The following is a 20147-nucleotide window of genomic DNA, read 5'->3' on the forward strand; positions in this document are numbered from 1 at the left end:
GGGGGGGGGGGGGGGGTGTTCAGCCCAGTGGACTGCTGTATGAAAGAAGACAATATTGGGCACCACCTATATTGATTCTAGACTGTTACCCAAAACAATCAAAAGACTGTCATGGGTATGTAAGACATTTATTGTTTGTATCTATCAGGTCCTTCCCTCTGCATTTCCGCATGAACATGACCAACTGCTGAGCCCAATCTTTGTTATGTGGAATTGGTGATTATATGGGAATAATAATACCTATATGTATATAATACTCTGGAGGTTACTGGTGTGAACAAATCATGGTGCCAAATTTGGAAGGCGATCAGCACCGCTGTATTTAAAAGCTCTTTGTAACGATCGGTGAAGCACAGAGAGAATCTGATTACCGGTATCACTGGGAATACAGATGTATACCAGATTATAAGTGATCTGCAGTATCACCGATAATCCGATATACCAGCTAACCTCTGTTCACCTGAGTAGAGTGTAGTGTTTGGTGTAACAGTAACACTTAGAGGACTAGGCCTCAGTGCAGCAAGGAGTACTGCACAGATTCCTTCCGCAGACCTGAGCTCTCCAAGACGGGAGGAGTCAGACTGACAGTAGGAAGGATGTCTGAAAGTGACACTCAGGAGGAGGTGTCACTGACAGGACGGGGAACCGCCTCCAATAGTAAGGTCGGTTCTCGAGGTCGGACAAGCCAGGTCGTACACACACGGACAGATAAAGTACAAGATCAGGAGGCAAAGGCAGAGTCTAGATACAGGCGAGGTTCGGCAACAGGGTATCAGATATATCGAGGTACAAAATCAGGAGGCAGAGGCGGAGTCTAGGAACGAGCCGGGGTTCGGCAACAGAGTATCAGAAATATCGAGGTGCAAGATCAGAGTTCAGGAGGATAGTCAGGCAGGCAAAGGGTCATAACAGATAATCACAATCAAACTAGTACTTTAGCTATCAAGAGAAACTAGCTAAGTGTAGGATTACAGCTCCAGCTGGTCCCGGCACACTTGCGGATCTGACTACGGATCTGGGTGCTCCCACGTATGTGATTGCACGCCAGACAAAGAACAAGTGAACAGCCAGTGGTATATATACACAAGGACCTTTCCAGGACCTCCCTATTTGCTGGACCAATGAGAGTGGTGGAAAATGTCAGCTGACCCGCCTGGTCAGCTGACTCCCTTCTGGCTGTTATTTAAGTTCTGCCTCTGTGCGCGCGCGCGTGTCACTCTGAGTCTAGGTGGACTATCAGTCCCAGCCACACCAGTACTGTCTTGCAATGTATCCAGTTACAATGCGGATACCGCCGTTCCCAATGCGGATTCCGCCGTTCCCAATGCGGATTCCGCTGTTCCCAATGCGGATTCCGCCGCTCTGCCTATGCAGCATGCGGCGGTTTTTCCGCGTTGTGACGCCATGCTGGACGCGGAAACAGCCGCCTCACCTTGAGAGACGGCGGCTTTTCAGCGTTTCTTCACAGTACCCCCCTCCTGAGGAGTGGACTCCGGACAACTCCTACCAGGTTTCTCGGGATGTAAGGTGTGAAATTCCCTCCTTAATTCGTCCGCATGCATGCGACTCCCCGGTACCCATTGTCTCTCCTCAATGCTGTACCCTTTCCAATGTACGAGATATTGTACTGAGTTTTGTACAACGCGTGAATCTAAAAAATTTTCTACCTCGTACTCAGGCTGGTCATCCACCAACACAGGAGGAGGAGGAGTGGGACCCACATGGACTGCTGGCTTAAGCAGGGATACGTGGAAGGACCTTACCCCACACATGCTGGCGGGAAGATCAACGGCGTAAGTGACATTGTTGATCCTTCTGGCTATCGGGAAAGGCCCGACAAACCTGGGACCCAACTTGTCTGAAGGCTGTTTCAGGGCCAAGTGACGTGTGGATACCCAAACCAAGTCTCCTGGTTGGAATCTCCACTCCAAAGACCGTTTCTTGTCAGCTTGACCCTTCTGACTCAGAAACGCCTTTTCCAAACTGTCTCTCACCGTCCGCCAAATGTCTTTAAAAGACCTTTGCCAAGCCTCCAGAGCTGGAAACGGAGTGGAGGCCACTGGTAACGGTGAACATTTGGGCAATCTTCCAGACACAACCTGGAACGGAGAAAATCCAGTGGAAGAACTTCTCAAATTGTTTTGTGCAAATTCTGAAAAGGGCAGAAATTTGACCCAGTCATTCTGCGCCTCTGCAATGTAGCATCTCAAAAACTGCTCTAATGACTGGTTGACTCTCTCCGTCTGACCGTTGGTCTGTGGGTGGTAGCCCGATGAAAACGACAGCTTCATGCCCATTTGATGACAGAATGCCCTCCAGAATTTAGATACGAATTGGACTCCCCGATCGGACACTATGTTTTCCGGAATGCCGTGCAGCCGGAACACGTGTTTTATAAACAAGTCGGCCAATTCCTGGGCCGAGGGGAGTCCTTTCAAGGGCACAAAATGGGCCATCTTGCTGAAGCGGTCGACTACCACCCAAATGACCGACATGCCCTCTGATCTGGGAAGCGCACCCACAAAATCCATGGACAAGTGGGTCCATGGTTCACTCGGGGTGGGTAAAGGCTGCAACGTCCCTACAGGTGCCAGCCGGGAGGGTTTGCTTTTAGCACATACCGCACAATCCTTAACAAATTCTTTGCAGTTGGCTGCCAGAGACGGCCACCAAGCACACCTGGCCACAAGATCCTGCGTTCTAGATGCCCCAGGATGTCCCGCATTCTTGTGTGAATGGAATATCTGTAGCACCCGGAGACGGAATGGCAGAGGCACAAATAAAGCGTACATCAAAAAAGGGCGTCGGTAAAAAAGGGCGCGTGGTGTAAACGATAAACAGTATTATCGTTTATAGAAATATTGTGTAGAATTTCGTTTACAAATAGTGTTTTAAGAATTTATAAATCACTAAATAATGTGTATGAGATCGGCAATTCGTAAAACGTTAATCTTCCCTGTTTGTAAAGTGAAACTTATATTTATGTTTATTAAAAACCCTCCCTGTACCTATCCCTAACCCCTAGACCCCCTGTTGGTGCCTAAACCTAAGACCCCCCAGTTGGTGCCTAAACCTAAGACCCCCCAGTTGGTGCCTAAACCTAAGACCCCCCTGTTGGTGCCTAAACCTAAGACCCCCCAGTTGGTGCCTAAACCTAAGACCCCCCCCCCCCCCTGTTGGTGCCTAAACCTAAGACCCCCCTGTTGGTGCCTAAACCTAAGACCCCCAGTTCGTGCCTAAACCTAAGACCCCCCTGGTGGTGCCTAAACCTAAGACCCCCCTGGTGGAGCCTAAACCTAAGACCCCCTATGGATAATAATTAATAAATAAATAACATTAAATAACATTAAATAACATTAATAAATAAAAAATGTAAATAAAAAAATGTAAATAATTTTTTTGGGTGGATAATAATGTTTTAGAAATGTTTTAGAAATAGTGATTTAGTATCTTTATAAACGTTATTCGTCACGGGCTCATTTTGTAAATTTAAATCATCACAAACATAGTTATAAAACCTTAAAAATTTCTTGGGCGCCGTTTGTAAAACGCTAATAATCTCCGGAGCCCTTTTTTCCCTGTTCGGCGCCCATTAAACGATATTTATAATAGGAGTGAATGGGGCGCCCTTTTTGTCCACTTGTCTCATGCGCCCAAATCTACTGCTTCCCAAGTAAAACCCCCTCAGGCTTCCCCTCAGGGACATCCTGCTGGAAAGGACTCAAGGTCTCTGTCCAGTCCTCCCAAGTCTCTGTTACGGCCAGCACCAAATTTTGTGGGACAATGGTCTCTGGGGCAGAAGGCTGTGCTGTCTCCAACTCAAAGCATCTGGACAGGGCATCTGCCTTAATGTTCTTGCTACCCGGGGTATACGTAATTACGAACCTGAACCTCGAAAAAAACAAAGACCATCGAGCCTGACGGGGACTTAATCTCTTAGCCACCTCGATGTATTCTAGATTCTTGTGATCCGTGTATACAGTAATTGTATGTTCTGCTCCTTCTAGCCAGTGACGCCACTCCTCAAAAGCAAGTTTAATGGCTAAGAGCTCTCTGTTGCCTATATCGTAGTTTCTCTCTGCCGGAGAGAACCTACAAGAGAAATACGCACAGGGGTGTAGCCTTCCCTGCAACCCTGACCGCTGAGACAGCACAGCCCCTACCCCAACCTCCGAGGCGTCTACCTCAACAATAAAAGGATAAGAGGTGTCTACATGTCTCAGGATGGGTGCGGAACAAAACAAATCTTTTAAAGTGGAGAACGCACTTAATGCATCAGGAGACCAGTGGGTGGTATCTGCCCCTTTTTTCGTAAGACAGGTGAGGGGTGCGATAACCGTGGAATACCCCTTTATGAACCTTCTATAATAATTCGCAAAGCCTAAAAACCGCTGTAAAGACTTCAACCCAACCGGCTGAGGCCATTCCAAAACAGCGGAGACTTTGGCGGGGTCCATAGACAGGCCCGTGGTGGAAATTATGTACCCCAAAAAGGCGACAGATGTGACTTCAAAAATACACTTCTCAATTTTAGCGTAAAGTGAGTTTTGTCTTAATTTGTTGAGTACAAATTTCACATGCATTCTGTGCTAAGAGAGGTTGTTGGAGAAAACAAGTATATCGTCTAGATAGACCAGAACAAATCTCCCCAACACCTCTCTGAAGACCACGTTGATGAGTTCCTGGAAAACGGCTGGGGCATTACATAACCCAAAGGGCATCACCAGGTACTCGTAATGCCCGTCTGGCGTGTTAAAGGCCGTTTTCCACTCATCGCCCTCTCTTATGCGCACCAGGTTGTACGCGCCCCGCAAATCCAGCTTTGAGAAGATCTTAGCATCGGTGACCTGCGTAAATAAATCGTCTATCAGGGGTAACGGATAGCGATTCTTTACCGTGATCTTATTTAGTCCCCGGTAATCAATACAGGGCCGCAGGCCCCCGTCTTTCTTTTTAACGAAAAAGAAACCTGCTCCAGCAGGCGATCGGGACGGCCGGATGAAGCCTTTGGCCAAATTCTCACGGATATATTCTTGCATAGCCAATTTTTCTGGCCCAGATAAATTATACAAATGACCCCGAGGGGGCATATAACCTGAACGGATATAAATGGGGCAATCGAAAGAGCGATGTGGGGGTAATTTGTCTGCAGCCATGGGACAGAACACATCAGAATATTCCACATATTGCTCAGGTACCCCCTGTACATGAACCCTGGTTTGGCCCAATGTCACCTTCCCTAAACATCGCTGAAAGCAGTGTGCTGACCAAGAAACTAGTTGGCCGGTGGCCCAATCAATGTGTGGAGAATGAAGGTGCAACCATGGCATGCCGAGTATAATGGTGGAGCTTGTCATGTGCAACACAAAGAACTGTAACTTCTCCCAGTGCAGTACCCCTATGGTGACCCCCACCTCTGGTGTCTGAGACAGTGGGTGATTCCCTTGCAGAGAAGAGTCATCCACTGCCGTAACCTGGATGGGTGGTTGTACTGGTGTGAGCGGAATACACAATCTCTTAGTAAACTCAAAATCCATAAAATTTGCCGCGGAGCCTGAATCGATAAAGGCTTCCGTGACCTCAGTCTTATCTTCCCACGTAATGGTACAGGGAGGAAGCAATCGTTTTTCTTCTAGGGGTAAAAGTCGGACGCCCAGGGTGTTACCCCCTACCACTCCTAAGCGGTAGCATTTCCCCGGCTTATTGGGGCAGTTTTGTACTATATGCCCCCCTTCAGCGCAGTACAGACACAGCTGTTCGGTCATTCTCCGTCTTCGCTCTACCTGGGTTAATTTTGACCGAGCAATCTGTATTGGCTCGGAAGGAGGCAAGACGGGAGAAGGTGAAATAGTAGGAGGTGGAGTCACTGGGACCGTGGTGTAAGATACCCCTCTGAGACAGGAACTACCCCTGGTCTGTTTTTGGTAGCGCAGCCTGCGGTCGATTCGGATGGCCGCTGAGATGGCCTCATCGACTGTTCTGGGCTCGGGCTGGCTTAACATCAAATCAGAGACCTCATCGGACAGCCCTGACAAGAAACAATCTAATAGGGCATAAGTGTCCCACCTGGCCGTAACTGACCACCTCCTAAACTCGGCTGCGTAATCTTCGACCGGACCTTCGCCTTGACGCAAAAGCTTTAGCTTCCGCTCAGAAGTCGAGGCAAGGTCCGAATCGTCGTAAATTACTGCCATAGCTTTAAATAATTCCTCTACAGAGGTAAGAGCTTTGTCTCCGGCGGGCAGGCTATATGCCCAAGACTGGGAGTCGCCGGACAACAAAGTTTTAATAAACGTGACCCTCTGGGTCTCAGTACCCGAAGATTGGGGTCTCAACTCAAAATAGGACAACACCCTACTCCTAAAATTCCGGAAGTCAGATCTGTGACAGGAAAAACTTTCAGGTACAGGCATACGTATGTCAGAGCTAAAAGGGGATCGCACATGATCCACTGATTTCTGGAGGGTTTGTACAGACCCTGATAGGGCATCAATAAGAGTTATGTGGGTGCCCAGTACTTGATTGATGTTGTCCACCGAAGCGGCAAGTACACCCAGACAATCAGTGTTTGCGTCCATTTTGTATTTCGGTCTGGCGTTCTGTAACAATTGGTGAAGCACAGAGAGGATCTGATTACCGGTGATCTGCAGTATCACTGGGAATACAGATTTATACCAGATTATAAGTGATCTGCAGTATCACCGATAATCCGATATACCAGCTAACCTCTGTTCACCTGAGTAGAGTGTAGTGTTTGGTGTAACAGTAACACTTAGAGGACTAGGCCTCAGTGCAGCAAGGAGTACTGCACAGATTCCTTCCGCAGACCTGAGCTCTCCAAGACGGGAGGAGTCAGACTGACAGTAGGAAGGATGTCTGAAAGTGACACTCAGGAGGAGGTGTCACTGACAGGACGGGGAACCGCCTCCAATAGTAAGGTCGGTTCTCGAGGTCGGACAAGCCAGGTCGTACACACACGGACAGATAAAGTACAAGATCAGGAGGCAAAGGCAGAGTCTAGATACAGGCGAGGTTCGGCAACAGGGTATCAGATATATCGAGGTACAAAATCAGGAGGCAGAGGTGGAGTCTAGGAACGAGCCGGGGTTCGGCAACAGAGTATCAGGAATACCGAGGTGCAAGATCAGAGTTCAGGAGGATAGTCAGGCAGGCAAAGGGTCATAACAGATAATCACAATCAAACTAGTACTTTAGCTATCAAGAGAAACTAGCTAAGTGTAGGATTACAGCTCCAGCTGGTCCCGGCACACTTGCGGATCTGACTACGGATCTGGGTGCTCCCACGTATGTGATCGCACGCCAGACAAAGAACAAGTGAACAGCCAGTGGTATATATACACAAGGACCTTTCCAGGACCTCCCTAATTGCTGGACCAATGAGAGTGGTGGAAAATGTCAGCCGACCCGCCTGGTCAGCTGACTCCCTTCTGGCTGTTATTTAAGTTCTGCCTCTGTGCGCGCGCGCGTGTCACTCTGAGTCTAGGTGGACTATCAGTCCCAGCCACACCAGTACTGTCTTGCAATGTATCCAGTTCCAATGTGGATACCGCCGCTCCCAATGCGGATTCCGCCGCTCCCAATGCGGATTCTGCCGTTCCCAATGCGGATTCCGCCGTTCCCAATGCGGATTCCGCCGTTCCCAATGCGGATTCCGCCGCTCTGCCTATGCAGCATGCAGCAGTTTTTCCGCGTTGTGACGCCATGCTGGACGCGGAAACAGCCGCCTCACCTTGAGAGACGGCGGCTTTTCCGCGTTTCTTCACACTCTTTAATTAAGTTCAGTACTTGATTAGACAAAGTGTAACAGCTGCAGCTGACAGCTTCCTGTTTCAGAAAATCCCTTTATTAAAACTGTATAGCTGCCACTGTGCACCTAGTATACTTAGTTTACATAATGGCCCCACTGCAGACGTCATTTTTGAGGTCTACTATACATGTAGATGTCTGAAGATACAAATGTTTAAAGAATACTCACTGTTGAGACAAAGAACATCAAAACAATACATGATACTTCAATAAAAAGTTTCATTATTCTTCCACCTGTTAAGTACAAAAAGAAAAAAAAAAAATAAGCACCATATCATGCAGAAGAAAATATAGTACACTAATAACAACTCAACTTGCTTTTCAGCATCAGCAACAGCACTCTGTACTTTGCTAAGAGTTAGTATTAGACTGTCCCGAAACTCACCCTGTGCTGCAGAAGTAACTACATGCATAAAGTAAAATAGTTTGCTACTTATTTTTAACAACTGTGCTGCTTTCGCGATTGCTTATATTTTTCATGAAAATAGTAACAAAGCAAAACATTTGCCATTGATCCTTGTGATATATGAAGGAATCCTATAAACAATAAGTTTTTTATGAACAAAAGCAGAATTTTCTTTAAAATAGTTTTAATAGAAATGTAGGTGAGGATTAGCGTATATTTTGATGTACTTGGAACAGGTAAGCTGCAGACTTCAGATGAGGTTGGACATAGGTTAATAGACATGATCTAAAATCATAATAATAGAATGAGAAAATAAAATGGGAATATTTTTAGTAACAGGATATTACAGGGTCCCCTCTGATCATGCAATGCAGAGATATGCAAGAATGTACAGGTTTAATGCAGCTGGGAAATAACGCTATCTAACTGTCAAAGAAGTATAACTTCCTTAATTATAGTATGGTAGGAATTGCTCGGATGCAGCTTGCTTAGTGTTTTGTAACTCTTAATCCACCAAGTAAATAACCTGCCAAGTTCATTTAAGGTTCAATAACAGTAATGTAAAATCGTGTAAGAAAGCCTCATGAAATGTCATAATTTTGCCCTTAGAACTCAAGACGTCTTCACTGCTCCCTAGAGAAATGGGAATTCCTGCTTTTTTTTTCTTAGCACCCAGGTTATTCAACATGATTTTCTTGTTAAATCTGTTTTTATTAGTATAGTAAAGCATAAACAACATGTACAGGGTATGCAATCAATGAAAAAGAGAATGACACCAACAGCCTGAAGAGTACAATGTATTATACAGGCATAGAAATACAACAGAATGCATCAGTTAAAACTAGCAGACTGTATGATGTAACATACCACAGGAAACCAGAAAAAAAGAGAAAGGGAAGAGTGAAGGAAAGGAAGAGAGAAAAGGAGGAATAAAAAGAGATGGGAAGGTACAGGGACTGGAGCCATCTTCAGACCCATCATCAAATAGAGAAAGAGAGAAGAGGCAACGGAAAGACAAAGAAAAGGAAAAAGAAACAAGATGAAGAAAAGAGAGCAGACAAAAACAAAGAAAAGTACAGGACAGAACAAAACAAACAATCGAGGATCCTCAACAATAAGTGAGTGGCGATACGAAACCACAAGCATCACATGGTAACAAATGAACAAATGTAGCTTAAACAGGAGAAAAAACTAAAAACAATACAGGTAAATTGTATATACCAAAGGCCAGATCAACATGGTTTTCTGTGTTTTCAATCAAGCTTATTATAGAGAAAAAGCAACTACCTATGAATCATGTTTGTAGGATTTTAAAAAATGAATACACTAAGGTCGTGTCATTATATTCAACTTAAAAATAACATTTGTGCATAAAAACATTTCAGTATATATGAACTCTTTTACTGGGTCATATTAAAAGTTTGCTATTTTATAACACCGATTTCCACATTTGTCTCCACTGCCTATCCTATACCCACTGTAACTTCCTATATGTTTCACATTACAATACAAAGTAAAATCATACCTTTATATGTGAGAGCCAACAGTACATGCAAGCTGCTCAGATGAGCAACACAAGAAATAGTGCAAACATGCGATATCAACCATTCACAGTAATGCAAGGAAAACCTTGGAAATCCCACACTTTATAATTGTGCTCTGACTCGAAGCTAATCGAAGCCCAGTGAAGTTGAAATTTTGCTGGCCTGTCATACTCTGTTTGCAGAGCAAGGGGTAACGGCATTATCACACACAAATTCACACACAAAGTTGAATTCACACACAAATTCACACATATTATCACACACAAAGTGTCAGAGGTGCAAGTAGGGGATGAGAAACAGTTTGTTAATGATTACTACTATTCAAAGCATCTATAGAAGTGGTTATTACCAGCACAGGGCCAATAGAGAGCTAATATTGTGCTTGAGGTAGAGCCCCTCTGACCCAAGGGCCCCGATGCGGTCGCTATCTCTGCAACCTCTATTGCTACACCACTGCCCAGGGCTTCCTCTAGCCCCTGGCAGCTACTCTGTCCCTTGCCGCAGCTCCGCTGTCAGCTGATGGCTCCCAGTCCCCGACGGTGCAGAGGTCGACCTCGCCAGGTCGATCTCTACTGCGCCTGCGCGAGTGCCACTGTCAATCAAGTCCACTTTGTCCGAAGTGTCCTGCGCAGGCACAGAAATACTGTGGAGGAAGCCCCAGCTGGAGGAAGTCCCGAGTAAGTAGATCTTTTTTTTTAACTAGCCTAGTTTTTTTAACTAGCTAAAGGCTTCTGGAAGAAAGGGTGTAGTGAGCAGAGGTTTCTGGGAGCTGGGAAGTGGCTGGAGTGTCTTCAGCCTCTAAGGGCTCAAACCCACTAGCAGCACATTTCTAAACGCTAGTGATTTAAGCACTTGCCGGCCGCACACTCATACCGTGCGGCGGCAAAGTGGTAGCTGGAGGACCAGCGACGCAACTGTGCATCGCCAGGTGCCTCCCTAATTAATCAGGAAATAGTTTCCTGTTAGATCACGGAGCGGGTCTCCGTGAATAGCCTGCGAGCCGCTGATTGCGGCTCGCAGACTAAATGTAAACGTAGGAGACATTTGTCTCCTTTGTTTACATTGTACGGCGCTGCTGCGCAGCAGCGCCGTAAGGCAGATCGGCGATCCCCGGCCAATCAGCAGCCGGGGATGGCCGCCATGTGACAGGGGACAGCCTGTCACTGGCTGCACAGGACGGATAGCGTCCTGTGCAGCCCCGATCACCGGGGATGAGCAGGTAGGAGAGGGAGGGGGCAGGCATGGTCGTAGTCAGTAAACTTCGCTACGGTACAAATACGCGTAGTTTTCCGCAACTACGCATAGAGCAAATACGTTAGGTCGATTGCAACTACGCTACGAAATGTACTACGACACTACATCATAAACTTCGCATAGTCGCGTAGCCGATCGTAGTTATATGCGTACGTGCATGATCTCATGCGGAAATATGTTCGCTTGATCAGTCAGTAATAGACGTAACTTTGAATCTAAGCGAAGTGGTGTTTGTAAAATGTCCGCGCATGCGCATGCGTACTTTTGACCCGTAGCCGTAAAACTACGCGTACGGCAAATACAGGAAGTAGTAGAGGAAGTAGTGGAAGGAACTCGTGCATGCACACTGTGCGACTGTACGCATTGCACAGCACTGACTGGTGGTCATCTGCCTGGCTGAGTCTGAGACTGAGTGACACATCTCAAAAACAAACATGCCTCCTAAAATGCCACCGGGGATGAAAAGAATGGTTATTGAGGTAAGCAATCTTCTATTTTCAGTTAACAAAATGCATTTTTTTGGGGGTTATTTTTTCTGAATGCTTTTCTTTAATGTTTAATGCTCCCACATGGCGATTGTTTTCTGGTGAATTCTGCGCACATAACGATTGTTTTCTGGTGAATGTTGCGCACATAACGATCGTTTTGTTGTGAATGCTGCGCACGTATTTTCTGGTGAATGATGCGTACGTACATTACGATTGTTTTCTGGTGAATGCTGCGCACATAACGATTATATTCCGGGGAATGCTGCGCACATAGCTATTATTTTGCGGTGAATGCTGCGCAAGTAGCGATTATTTTCTGGTGAATGATGCGTTCGTACATAACGATTGTTTTCTGTTGAATGCTGCGCACATAACGATTATATTCCGGGGAATGCTGCGCACATAGCGATTATTTTGCGGTGAATGCTGCGCAAGTAGCGATTATTTTCTGGTGAATGCTGCGCACATAAAGATCGTTTTCTGGCGAATGCTGCCCACGTAGCGATTATTTTCTGGTGAATGATGCGTACTTACATAACAATTGTTTTCTGTTGAATGCTGCGCACATAACGATTATATTCCGGGGAATGCTGCGCACATAGCGATTATTTTGCGGTGAATTCTGCGCAAGTAGCGATTATTTTCTGGTGAATGATGCGTACGTACATAACGATTGTTTTCTGTTGAATGCTGCGCACATAACGATTATATTCCGGGGAATGCTGCGCAAGTAGATTATTTTGCGGTGAATGCTGCGCAAGTAGCGATTATTTTCTGGTGAATGCTGCGCACATAAAGATCGTTTTCTGGCGAATGCTGCCCACGTAGCGATTATTTTCTGGTGAATAATACGTACGTACATAACGATTGTTTTCTGGTGAATGCTGCGCACATAACAATTATTAGCTGGTGAATACTACCCACATAGCGATTATTTTCCTTTCCACTGGCATCTTGCTACTAATTGCCCTATTTCCTCTGGGTGCTATGTTTTCAAATTGAACGTGGCACCCATGCTGCTGCAAAGCTGAACTGATATATCCATGCCATGCACAGCTATAGGGATTCAGATATGTGTGTGCGCTTCGGGTGTTGCGGAGGCGGGGGGGGAGGAGGGGTTGGGGGGCTGTTGTTGCCAGGAGGGGGGGTGGCCACATCCAGATTCCGCATCGGGGCCCGGAGGTTTGTAGCTACGCCACTGGAAACAAGCATGCAGCTAATCCAGTCAGACTTCAGAGCACTTGATCTGCATGCTTGCTCACGGTCTATGGCTAATGCCAGGCATACACGGTACGTTTTTCTCCGCAGATCGAGACACTAGCTTGATTCCGGTGCGCGCCCCTCCGATCTTCTCTGTCAGTCAAATCACAGATGAAATGCTGTAGTTATTATGGCTAGCAATATCTGTCTGCAGCAGTTATAGGTGGCACTTATATCCTCTTGTAGTCATCCTTGATCCCTAGTATCTGTCCGCAGTCATAGTTGGTCGGTTCACACAATTTTTTAACACTGTCATTATGAATAATATTATAATCTTTTACATTATGCTGCAAGTAAGAAGATTCTTCATTAATGTATGTGGTCATTAATACAGTAATATTTCTTTTTTTTTTAATATTTCTTTTTCAGGAGTTCACCAGAGGCCGCTACGACCTCTCCGCCCCTGCAGCTAAAAAGGATGTTGTGAGGAGGGTGCAGGGGCTTCTAAGGGCCGACTTTAGAAGAGCCCTAACCCCGAAGCAGGTCCAGGTCTTATGGAGTGACCTGAAATGGAGGGACCTGGACCTGGTGAAGCGGGTGGCGGCAAAGATGAGGTGTAAGTCAGCAAAATATTTGTTTATGTATGTCTATCTTGGGTTTTATATGCTGTATGTATTTTTCCTAAAAAAATTCCATGGGCTGAATACTATAGAGTTGTGCAGTATGTACAGTTAAAGTATATATCCGGAAGGTATTCACAGTGCAGCACTTTTCCTACTTTTTGTTAGGGTCTTGTTCCAAAATGGGTTGCTCCTGTGTGGGCATAGTGATATTTGTGCAATATGTGCTGATTATACTGCATTCATGCAAATAAAAAAATAAAAAAAAAAATGGGCCCCTAGGCTTAACCCTCCTGGCGGTTTGCTAAAAAATCGCCAGGGGGCAGCAAATCTTTTTTTTTTATTTTTTTTTTTTTTCATGTAGCGAGACAAAGTCTCGCTACATGATAGCCGCTGCTCAGCGGCATCCCCCCAGCCCCTCCGATCGCCGCCGGCGATCGGCGATCAGGAGATCCCGTTCAAAGAACGGGATCTCCTGGAGGGCTTCCCCCGTCGCCATGGCGACGGGGCGGGATGACGTCACCGACGTCAACGACGTCATAGGGGATTCCGATCCACCCCATAGAGCTGCCTGGCACTGATTGGCCAGGCAGCGCACGGGGTCTGGGGGGGGGGGGGCGGCTGCGGCGCGACGGATAGCGGCGGATCGGCGGGTAGCGGCGGCGATCGGGCACTGCACGCAGCTAGCAAAGTGCTAGCTGCGTGCAGGAAAAAAAAATTTATGCAAATCGGCCCAGCGGGGCCTGAGCGGTGCCTTCCGGCGGCATAGCCCGAGCTCAGCTCGGGCTTACCGCCAGGAAGGTTAACATTGGTTTTTGATAACCACTGATGATCATTTTTTTTTTTTGAGAAAAAATTGATAGGTGCTGTCGTCCATCTGGATGCTAGATCATGTCCAGGACCTAGGCAAGTGCCTTGGTTTGCCTTGTGGATGATCCGTCTCTGGTGCACATCCAATTTTTTAAGATCTCTCCAGAGCTATTCAATTGTATTGAAGCCTACGCTCTTGCTGGGTCACTCAAGGACATACATAGAGTTGTATCGAAGCCACTCCATTGATATCTTGGCTGTGTGCTCAGGGTCTTATTCCTGCTACAAGGTGAACCATTGCTCCAGTCAGCGTTCCAAGTGCTCTCTTCAAAGCCTATACTAGTTTTATTTTACTGTATTGAAGAGTCATATTCTTTCATGTCCAATTAATAAATAAAAGGTATAAGAATATGATTTGTTGTCCTGTGTTTAAATAGAGTAAGGTCCTTATCAAAGTTCACTTGAAAATAGAAATAAAAGTAGTTGTATTTCAACCAAATAAGTTATTACTTTTTATCCATATTATAATATATTTTGATCACAAATTCACAATCTATTATTCATTACTCCTTATTACAGCTGCAAGTGGTACCCGGGGAGCCTCTGCACCCAGGCCTTCCTCCTCCAGGTCCTCCTCGCCTGGACCCAGCCATCACAGCCAAAGGGCCCACAGAAGGAGAGCCAGCGCACCGCTATATGGTAAAATGCTCTTACTGTATGATTAACATCGCATACTATGGGAAAGCAATTAAATGCTATGTTATATGTATTACATTACTGGTTCTTATTTTTAGGGATGATCAATGAGATTGAAATATGCACAAGTTGATGGTGTACTGAGTTAACCTATTTTCCCCATTTTTTCTACAGTTCCTCTATCGACATACATGAGGAACCGGCGGATCCAGCGCCGGACAATCAAGGTCCTCAAGGCCCAGGTGCTGGAGCTGCGGGAAAATATGGCCCGAGTCCAGGAGGAAATCCGACAGCTCAAGGGCACAGGGGGTAGAAGGGACTAAAAATGGACTCATCAGCACTGAAAAGGCTTTGTGTTTCTTTAACAGTTTCACAGCATCAGAACTTTGTTTCTCTTATACAAGCCTCATTTTTAGCTGCACAGAAGAAAACTGCCAGGGCTTTTTTCCCCTGATGCTGTGCAAAGCATGATGGGATTTCAGATTTTGTTGTTCTCGTTCTGCTGTTTTGGTGCAATTTTATTATTTTTTTTACATTTTGACATTTGACGCCTACAGTGTGCAGCTAGGAGGGGTAATCAGGACACAGGACAGTTGGAACTGTGTCTCCTGCTCCTTGTCACCTCCTTTCAACCAAAAAGATGGCTGCCCCCATGACAAAGATGGCAGTCCCCATGAATCACAAACATTTGCCTGTTCTTTTAAAACAGGGTGGGTAAGAGATGATATTACCTATCTATTCTAATTAACATAACTAATGTAACTTGATGACAGTATGTTTTTTTAGGCTGAAGTTCCCCTTTAAAGAACCAGCGGCACCCATGCTAACCTACAAATAAAAAACACATATATAAGTAGATAAATACTACTTTGACTTGCATAACAGATGTATTGTGCTATCCACGTACTGATTCCTGTGAATTTTATAAAGGAAAAGCAGAAATCCTATTCTAGGCAGTGGCCATCTTGCCAAGCTAATGCTGACATTATATCCTCCCTGACTCTTGTTCCCTCCTCCCTTCTCTTGCTGATTGTGTATTTATTAGCTGCCCTCCTCCCAGAGTCTTCAGACACTCCCACGGAGGTGTATACTAGGAACTACACTGTCTTATCCTCCAATCACTGAGTCACCTCAGCCTTGCTTGTAAACACAAGTGAGCAGAGGTGTTTCAGATAAGCAGCTAGGCGGGGAAATTAATGGAAGAGGAGGAATAGATTATAGATAAAAAGAACTCCCAGTATTCAACTCTTTGGCACTGTTTGGCACTAGGGCCAGTGCTCCTAAAGTATGTGATAACTACAAACCATAACAGCAGAAAAAGTTTTGCAAGTTTTGAATGCAGGATTAGCATCTTTATCACCTAAAGAGGAACTCCAGTGAAAATAATGTAATAAAACATGCTTCATTTTTACAATAATTATGTATAAATGATTTAGTCAGTGTTTGCCCATTGGGCAATCATTTAAATCCCTGATTTAAATTCTGACATTTATTACATGGTGACATTTTTACTGTTGGCAGGTTATGTAGCTGCTGCGTGTTTTTTTGGCAGTTGGAAACAGCTGTAAACACCAGCTATTTCCCACAATGCAGCAAGGTTCACAGACAGGAAACTGCCAAGAATTCAGAATTTCTTTGTGGGAGGGGTTTTGCCACAATATTAGCCATACAGCGCCCCCTGATGGTTTGTTTGTGTAAAGGAATAGATTTCTCACGTAAAAGGTGGTATCAGCTACTGATTGTGATAAAGTTCAATTGTTGGTTGGAGTTTCTCTGTAAAACACTCAGACCAGTTGCTGTTGAAATTTGATTTTTATGGTGACTATACCGCAAAAAATAAAAACAAATGAAAAAAAAAATTGCACGTTGCAAAATTAAAATAAATAAATAAATGTTTCTCTTTAAAAAAAAAAGGATAAGTTTCTTCTCTTTTGTTGTTCAATCTCTGACACTGACACATTGTGTTGGACTAAATAATCATAACAGAATTACATTGACATTGCTAGTGCACTGCTTTTCTAAAACATATTTTTATGCAGTATGCTTAGTTGTATGTGTCACATGGCTTGTGTGATGCAATCCCTTAATTTTTTTGAACTTCTGTTTCCAACACAAAGCACCAGTGTGAAAAATAGACATTTAAAGTGTAAAGAGTATATGTAGCAATTATTCATTGCTTTTTAGTTCTCTTTTACAGCGCATGCAGGTTCAGTCTACTCTACTTTCTTCCTCCCCTCTTCTGCATGGGCCGCGTCATAGTGCACGGAACTATGATTCGCTGCAGAGAGTCGGAAAATAATTAGAGGAGACAGAGACCGCGCATGCGCTGTAAGGACCCACAGACATCATTTTTCAGGTTTCAGCTATACTTTCTGTAGGAGCCATGGTTTCAATAGCATTGAGAGTGGGCATACCGGGATGGAGAGGGATTAAGAGAGGAAGTGTATACTCTTAAACACTTGGGTATACTTAAAGGGACTCCGAGCTCAAATTAAACTCAAAATGTTAACTTACCCGGGGCTTTCTGTAGCCCAGTGCTAGTCAAGATTTCCCACGACGTACCTCCGGGTCTTCTACAAATGCCTCTTCATAAATGGTTGGCCGGCGGATCCTGGCAACACTCGGGCCGAGTGTCGGGGTCCTTCTTCTGCATACATCACGCGTAACGTCATTACGACGGCCGCCTCGTGTCATCACGGCGTCCGGCGTCACAGTACGGCGCATGCGTGGTTTAATCGCGCATGCGCCGTACTGTCACGCCGGCCACCGTGATGACGCAAGGTGGCCGGCGTAATGACGTTACGCGTGATGTATGCAGAAGAAGGAGCCCGACACTCGACTCGAGTGTCGCCAGGATCCGCCGGCCAACCATTTCTGAAGAGGCATTGGGAGAAGACACGGAGGTACGTCGTGGGAACTACAGGCCAGCACTGGGCTACAGAAAAGCCCGGGTAAGTTCACATTTTGTGTTTAATTTGATCTTGGAGTCCCTTTAAAAGCATACCCAGTGCCCCTGCTCAGTGTCCCTTTCAGGGGTTTTTTCTTCAGGGGGGGGGGGGGGGGGTGGTTGAGAAGAATTTGGGCCTGGTTTGCAGGCATTACAAAATACTTAACGAGCCTCCAGCGGCGTTTTGTAGCCTTCCTGAAGCTCCTAACATGCTCCTATTGGCTTTCCGACGTCCTCTGTTCACGGCAGCAGGCGTATCACTCGACTCTAGGCAGGTCAGGTAACACGCCGGCTTCCATGCAAGGAGGATGGCAGAAAGCCGCTAGGAGTTTCAGGAGGGCTGCAAGATGTTGCTGGAAGTTTCAGTGAATATTTTGGAGCAAGTTTGCGTTTTTTTCTGCTGGTGGTTCAAGTAAGCAACCGACAAGCACATGAATATGGCTTCAAGTGATCCCAGCTGGTGGATATTGGGGACATATGTATATACACAGTATATGTATATATATATATATATATATATATATATATATATATATATATATATATATATTGTGACAAGGTGTCACAGTGCTTTACAGAAAGGGTCTGGGAGGGGGTTTATATTTCACCCAGACTCCAGCGCTGTATTTTCTAAAAACTCCAGGAAAGTGTAGATTTTCTTTTATCTGCAAGTTATGTGGAAAAAGGAAATCCAGTTAGGGTCCTGGAGTTGGCCAGGGAAGAGCAGGGTGGGTTCCCTGGCCATCCGGTCCATTCCGGGATGTGTTCAGCCTGTGTTACACAGGTGAGTTATTTAGTTTAGCAGGTCTGTGATTGGGTGGGGCTCTGGATTCAGTCTGACACTGAAGACTGAGAGGAAAGGAGCCCTTGGCCTGCTGTGTGCTGATGAGAAATTACAGCTAATGTAAGTTGCTCTGCATTTGTTTCCTGTTGCTAAAAAAGAGACTGTTTTTGTTTAGACTAGTTAGCATTACCTAGTGAGGTGTTTAGGAGCCAGACGGCTAGGATTTATTTTGGGTTTGTTTATTTTTTTTGCTGAGCAACTAGCTAATAAAGCACAGGCATTGGCCTGCTTGCACTTGAACCTGCTGGAAGTATTCCTATTTCTGCACTCAAGACCCCCTGAGTGTGGGTAGCACCCCACAATTGGTGGAGGATGAGGGCACTAGGATCCGCTACAGTGTGCAACGAATATCACTGCAGAAGCGTGGTGTAAAGACAGTAAAAAAAAAAAAAAAAAAAAAAAAAAAAAAATTTTTTTTTTTTTGCATGCAAATTATATGCACCTGAAATGGAGGATCTTGTGTTGCGTTTAGCACAACTGAGTGCAGCACAGCAGGAAGCCAACAATGTGCAGCGAGAGACAAATTCTCGGCTTCAAGAAGCCAGTGACAGACAGCAGCAGGCACTCCAAGATGCGAATGTCAGGCACCAGGAAGCTCATCTGGAGACAGTCCGCCTTCTCAGTGCACAGATTTCAGCTCTGTCGGATGCAGCCGAGAGGGACAGGCTAGCCCAGTCACAAGCGGCTGAAAGGGACAGACAAGTATATGCTGAAGCAACAGCCGCACTAGCTGAGGCAGCGGAGCAGGACCGAAAAACGTTGAAAGAAGTTCTGCAGCAGTTGTCTCAAAGAAGTCAGGAAAATCTATCCGGAGGTGTTACCCCAGGGATTGTACGAGCAAGCCATTTCCTGCAGAAAATGACCCCTCATGACGATGTAGAGGCCTTTCTCCATACGTTTGAACGCACAGCTCTGCGGGAGGATTGGCCCAAAACTCAGTGGGCAGGCCTGGTTGCTCCATTTCTAACTGGAGAGTCACAGAAGGCGTATTTTGACTTGACTCCTGAAAGTGCACATGATTACGATAAATTAAAGAAGGAGATTCTTTGCCGACTGGGCGTTACTGTAGCAGTAAGGGCTCAGCGAGTTCATCGGTGGTCGTATCAAACTGACACGTCTCCCAGGTCTCAAATGCATGACCTCTGCCACCTGGTACGAAAATGGCTACAACCAGAAACCCTGACAGCACCACAGATTGTCGAGCGTGTGACCATGGATCGTTTTCTCACAGCACTACCACACACCTTGAGAAAATGGGTCAGCCACGCAGATCCACAGACTGCAGATCAAATGGTTGAGATGATCGAACGATATCTAGCTGCAGAAGGGTATCTTGCAGGAGACAGACAGTCAGAAAGTCAAGGGCCAAAGAAGAGGCTGCCCGGGGCAACAGACAGGTATGCTGGAGCTCGGGGGTTCCGGAGTGGTCGACTGCAGCCTGAAAGAGGGGGTTCCGCAGCTGCTACAGCCCCAAGCTCGTCCGGACTACCTACCTGCTGGCGCTGCCGACA

The 20147-nt window shown here is 45.8% G+C and overlaps 1 protein-coding gene across 2 annotated transcripts in view; it reads right to left on the bottom strand.

Moving 5' to 3' along the window:
• LOC137504547 (SPARC-like protein 1) overlaps nucleotides 1-20147 on the bottom strand; it is a 107114-nt gene that overhangs the window by 39540 nt on the left and 47427 nt on the right. For both annotated transcript variants that reach the window (XM_068233137.1, XM_068233129.1), the window contains exon 2: nucleotides 7997-8061. In XM_068233137.1, coding sequence (XP_068089238.1) covers nucleotides 7997-8061 — 65 coding nt within the window. The remainder of the gene's footprint in view (nucleotides 1-7996; nucleotides 8062-20147) is intronic.

This window comes from Hyperolius riggenbachi, chromosome 1, assembly GCF_040937935.1.
Source record: "Hyperolius riggenbachi isolate aHypRig1 chromosome 1, aHypRig1.pri, whole genome shotgun sequence".
Taxonomy (NCBI): Eukaryota; Metazoa; Chordata; class Amphibia; order Anura; family Hyperoliidae; genus Hyperolius; species Hyperolius riggenbachi.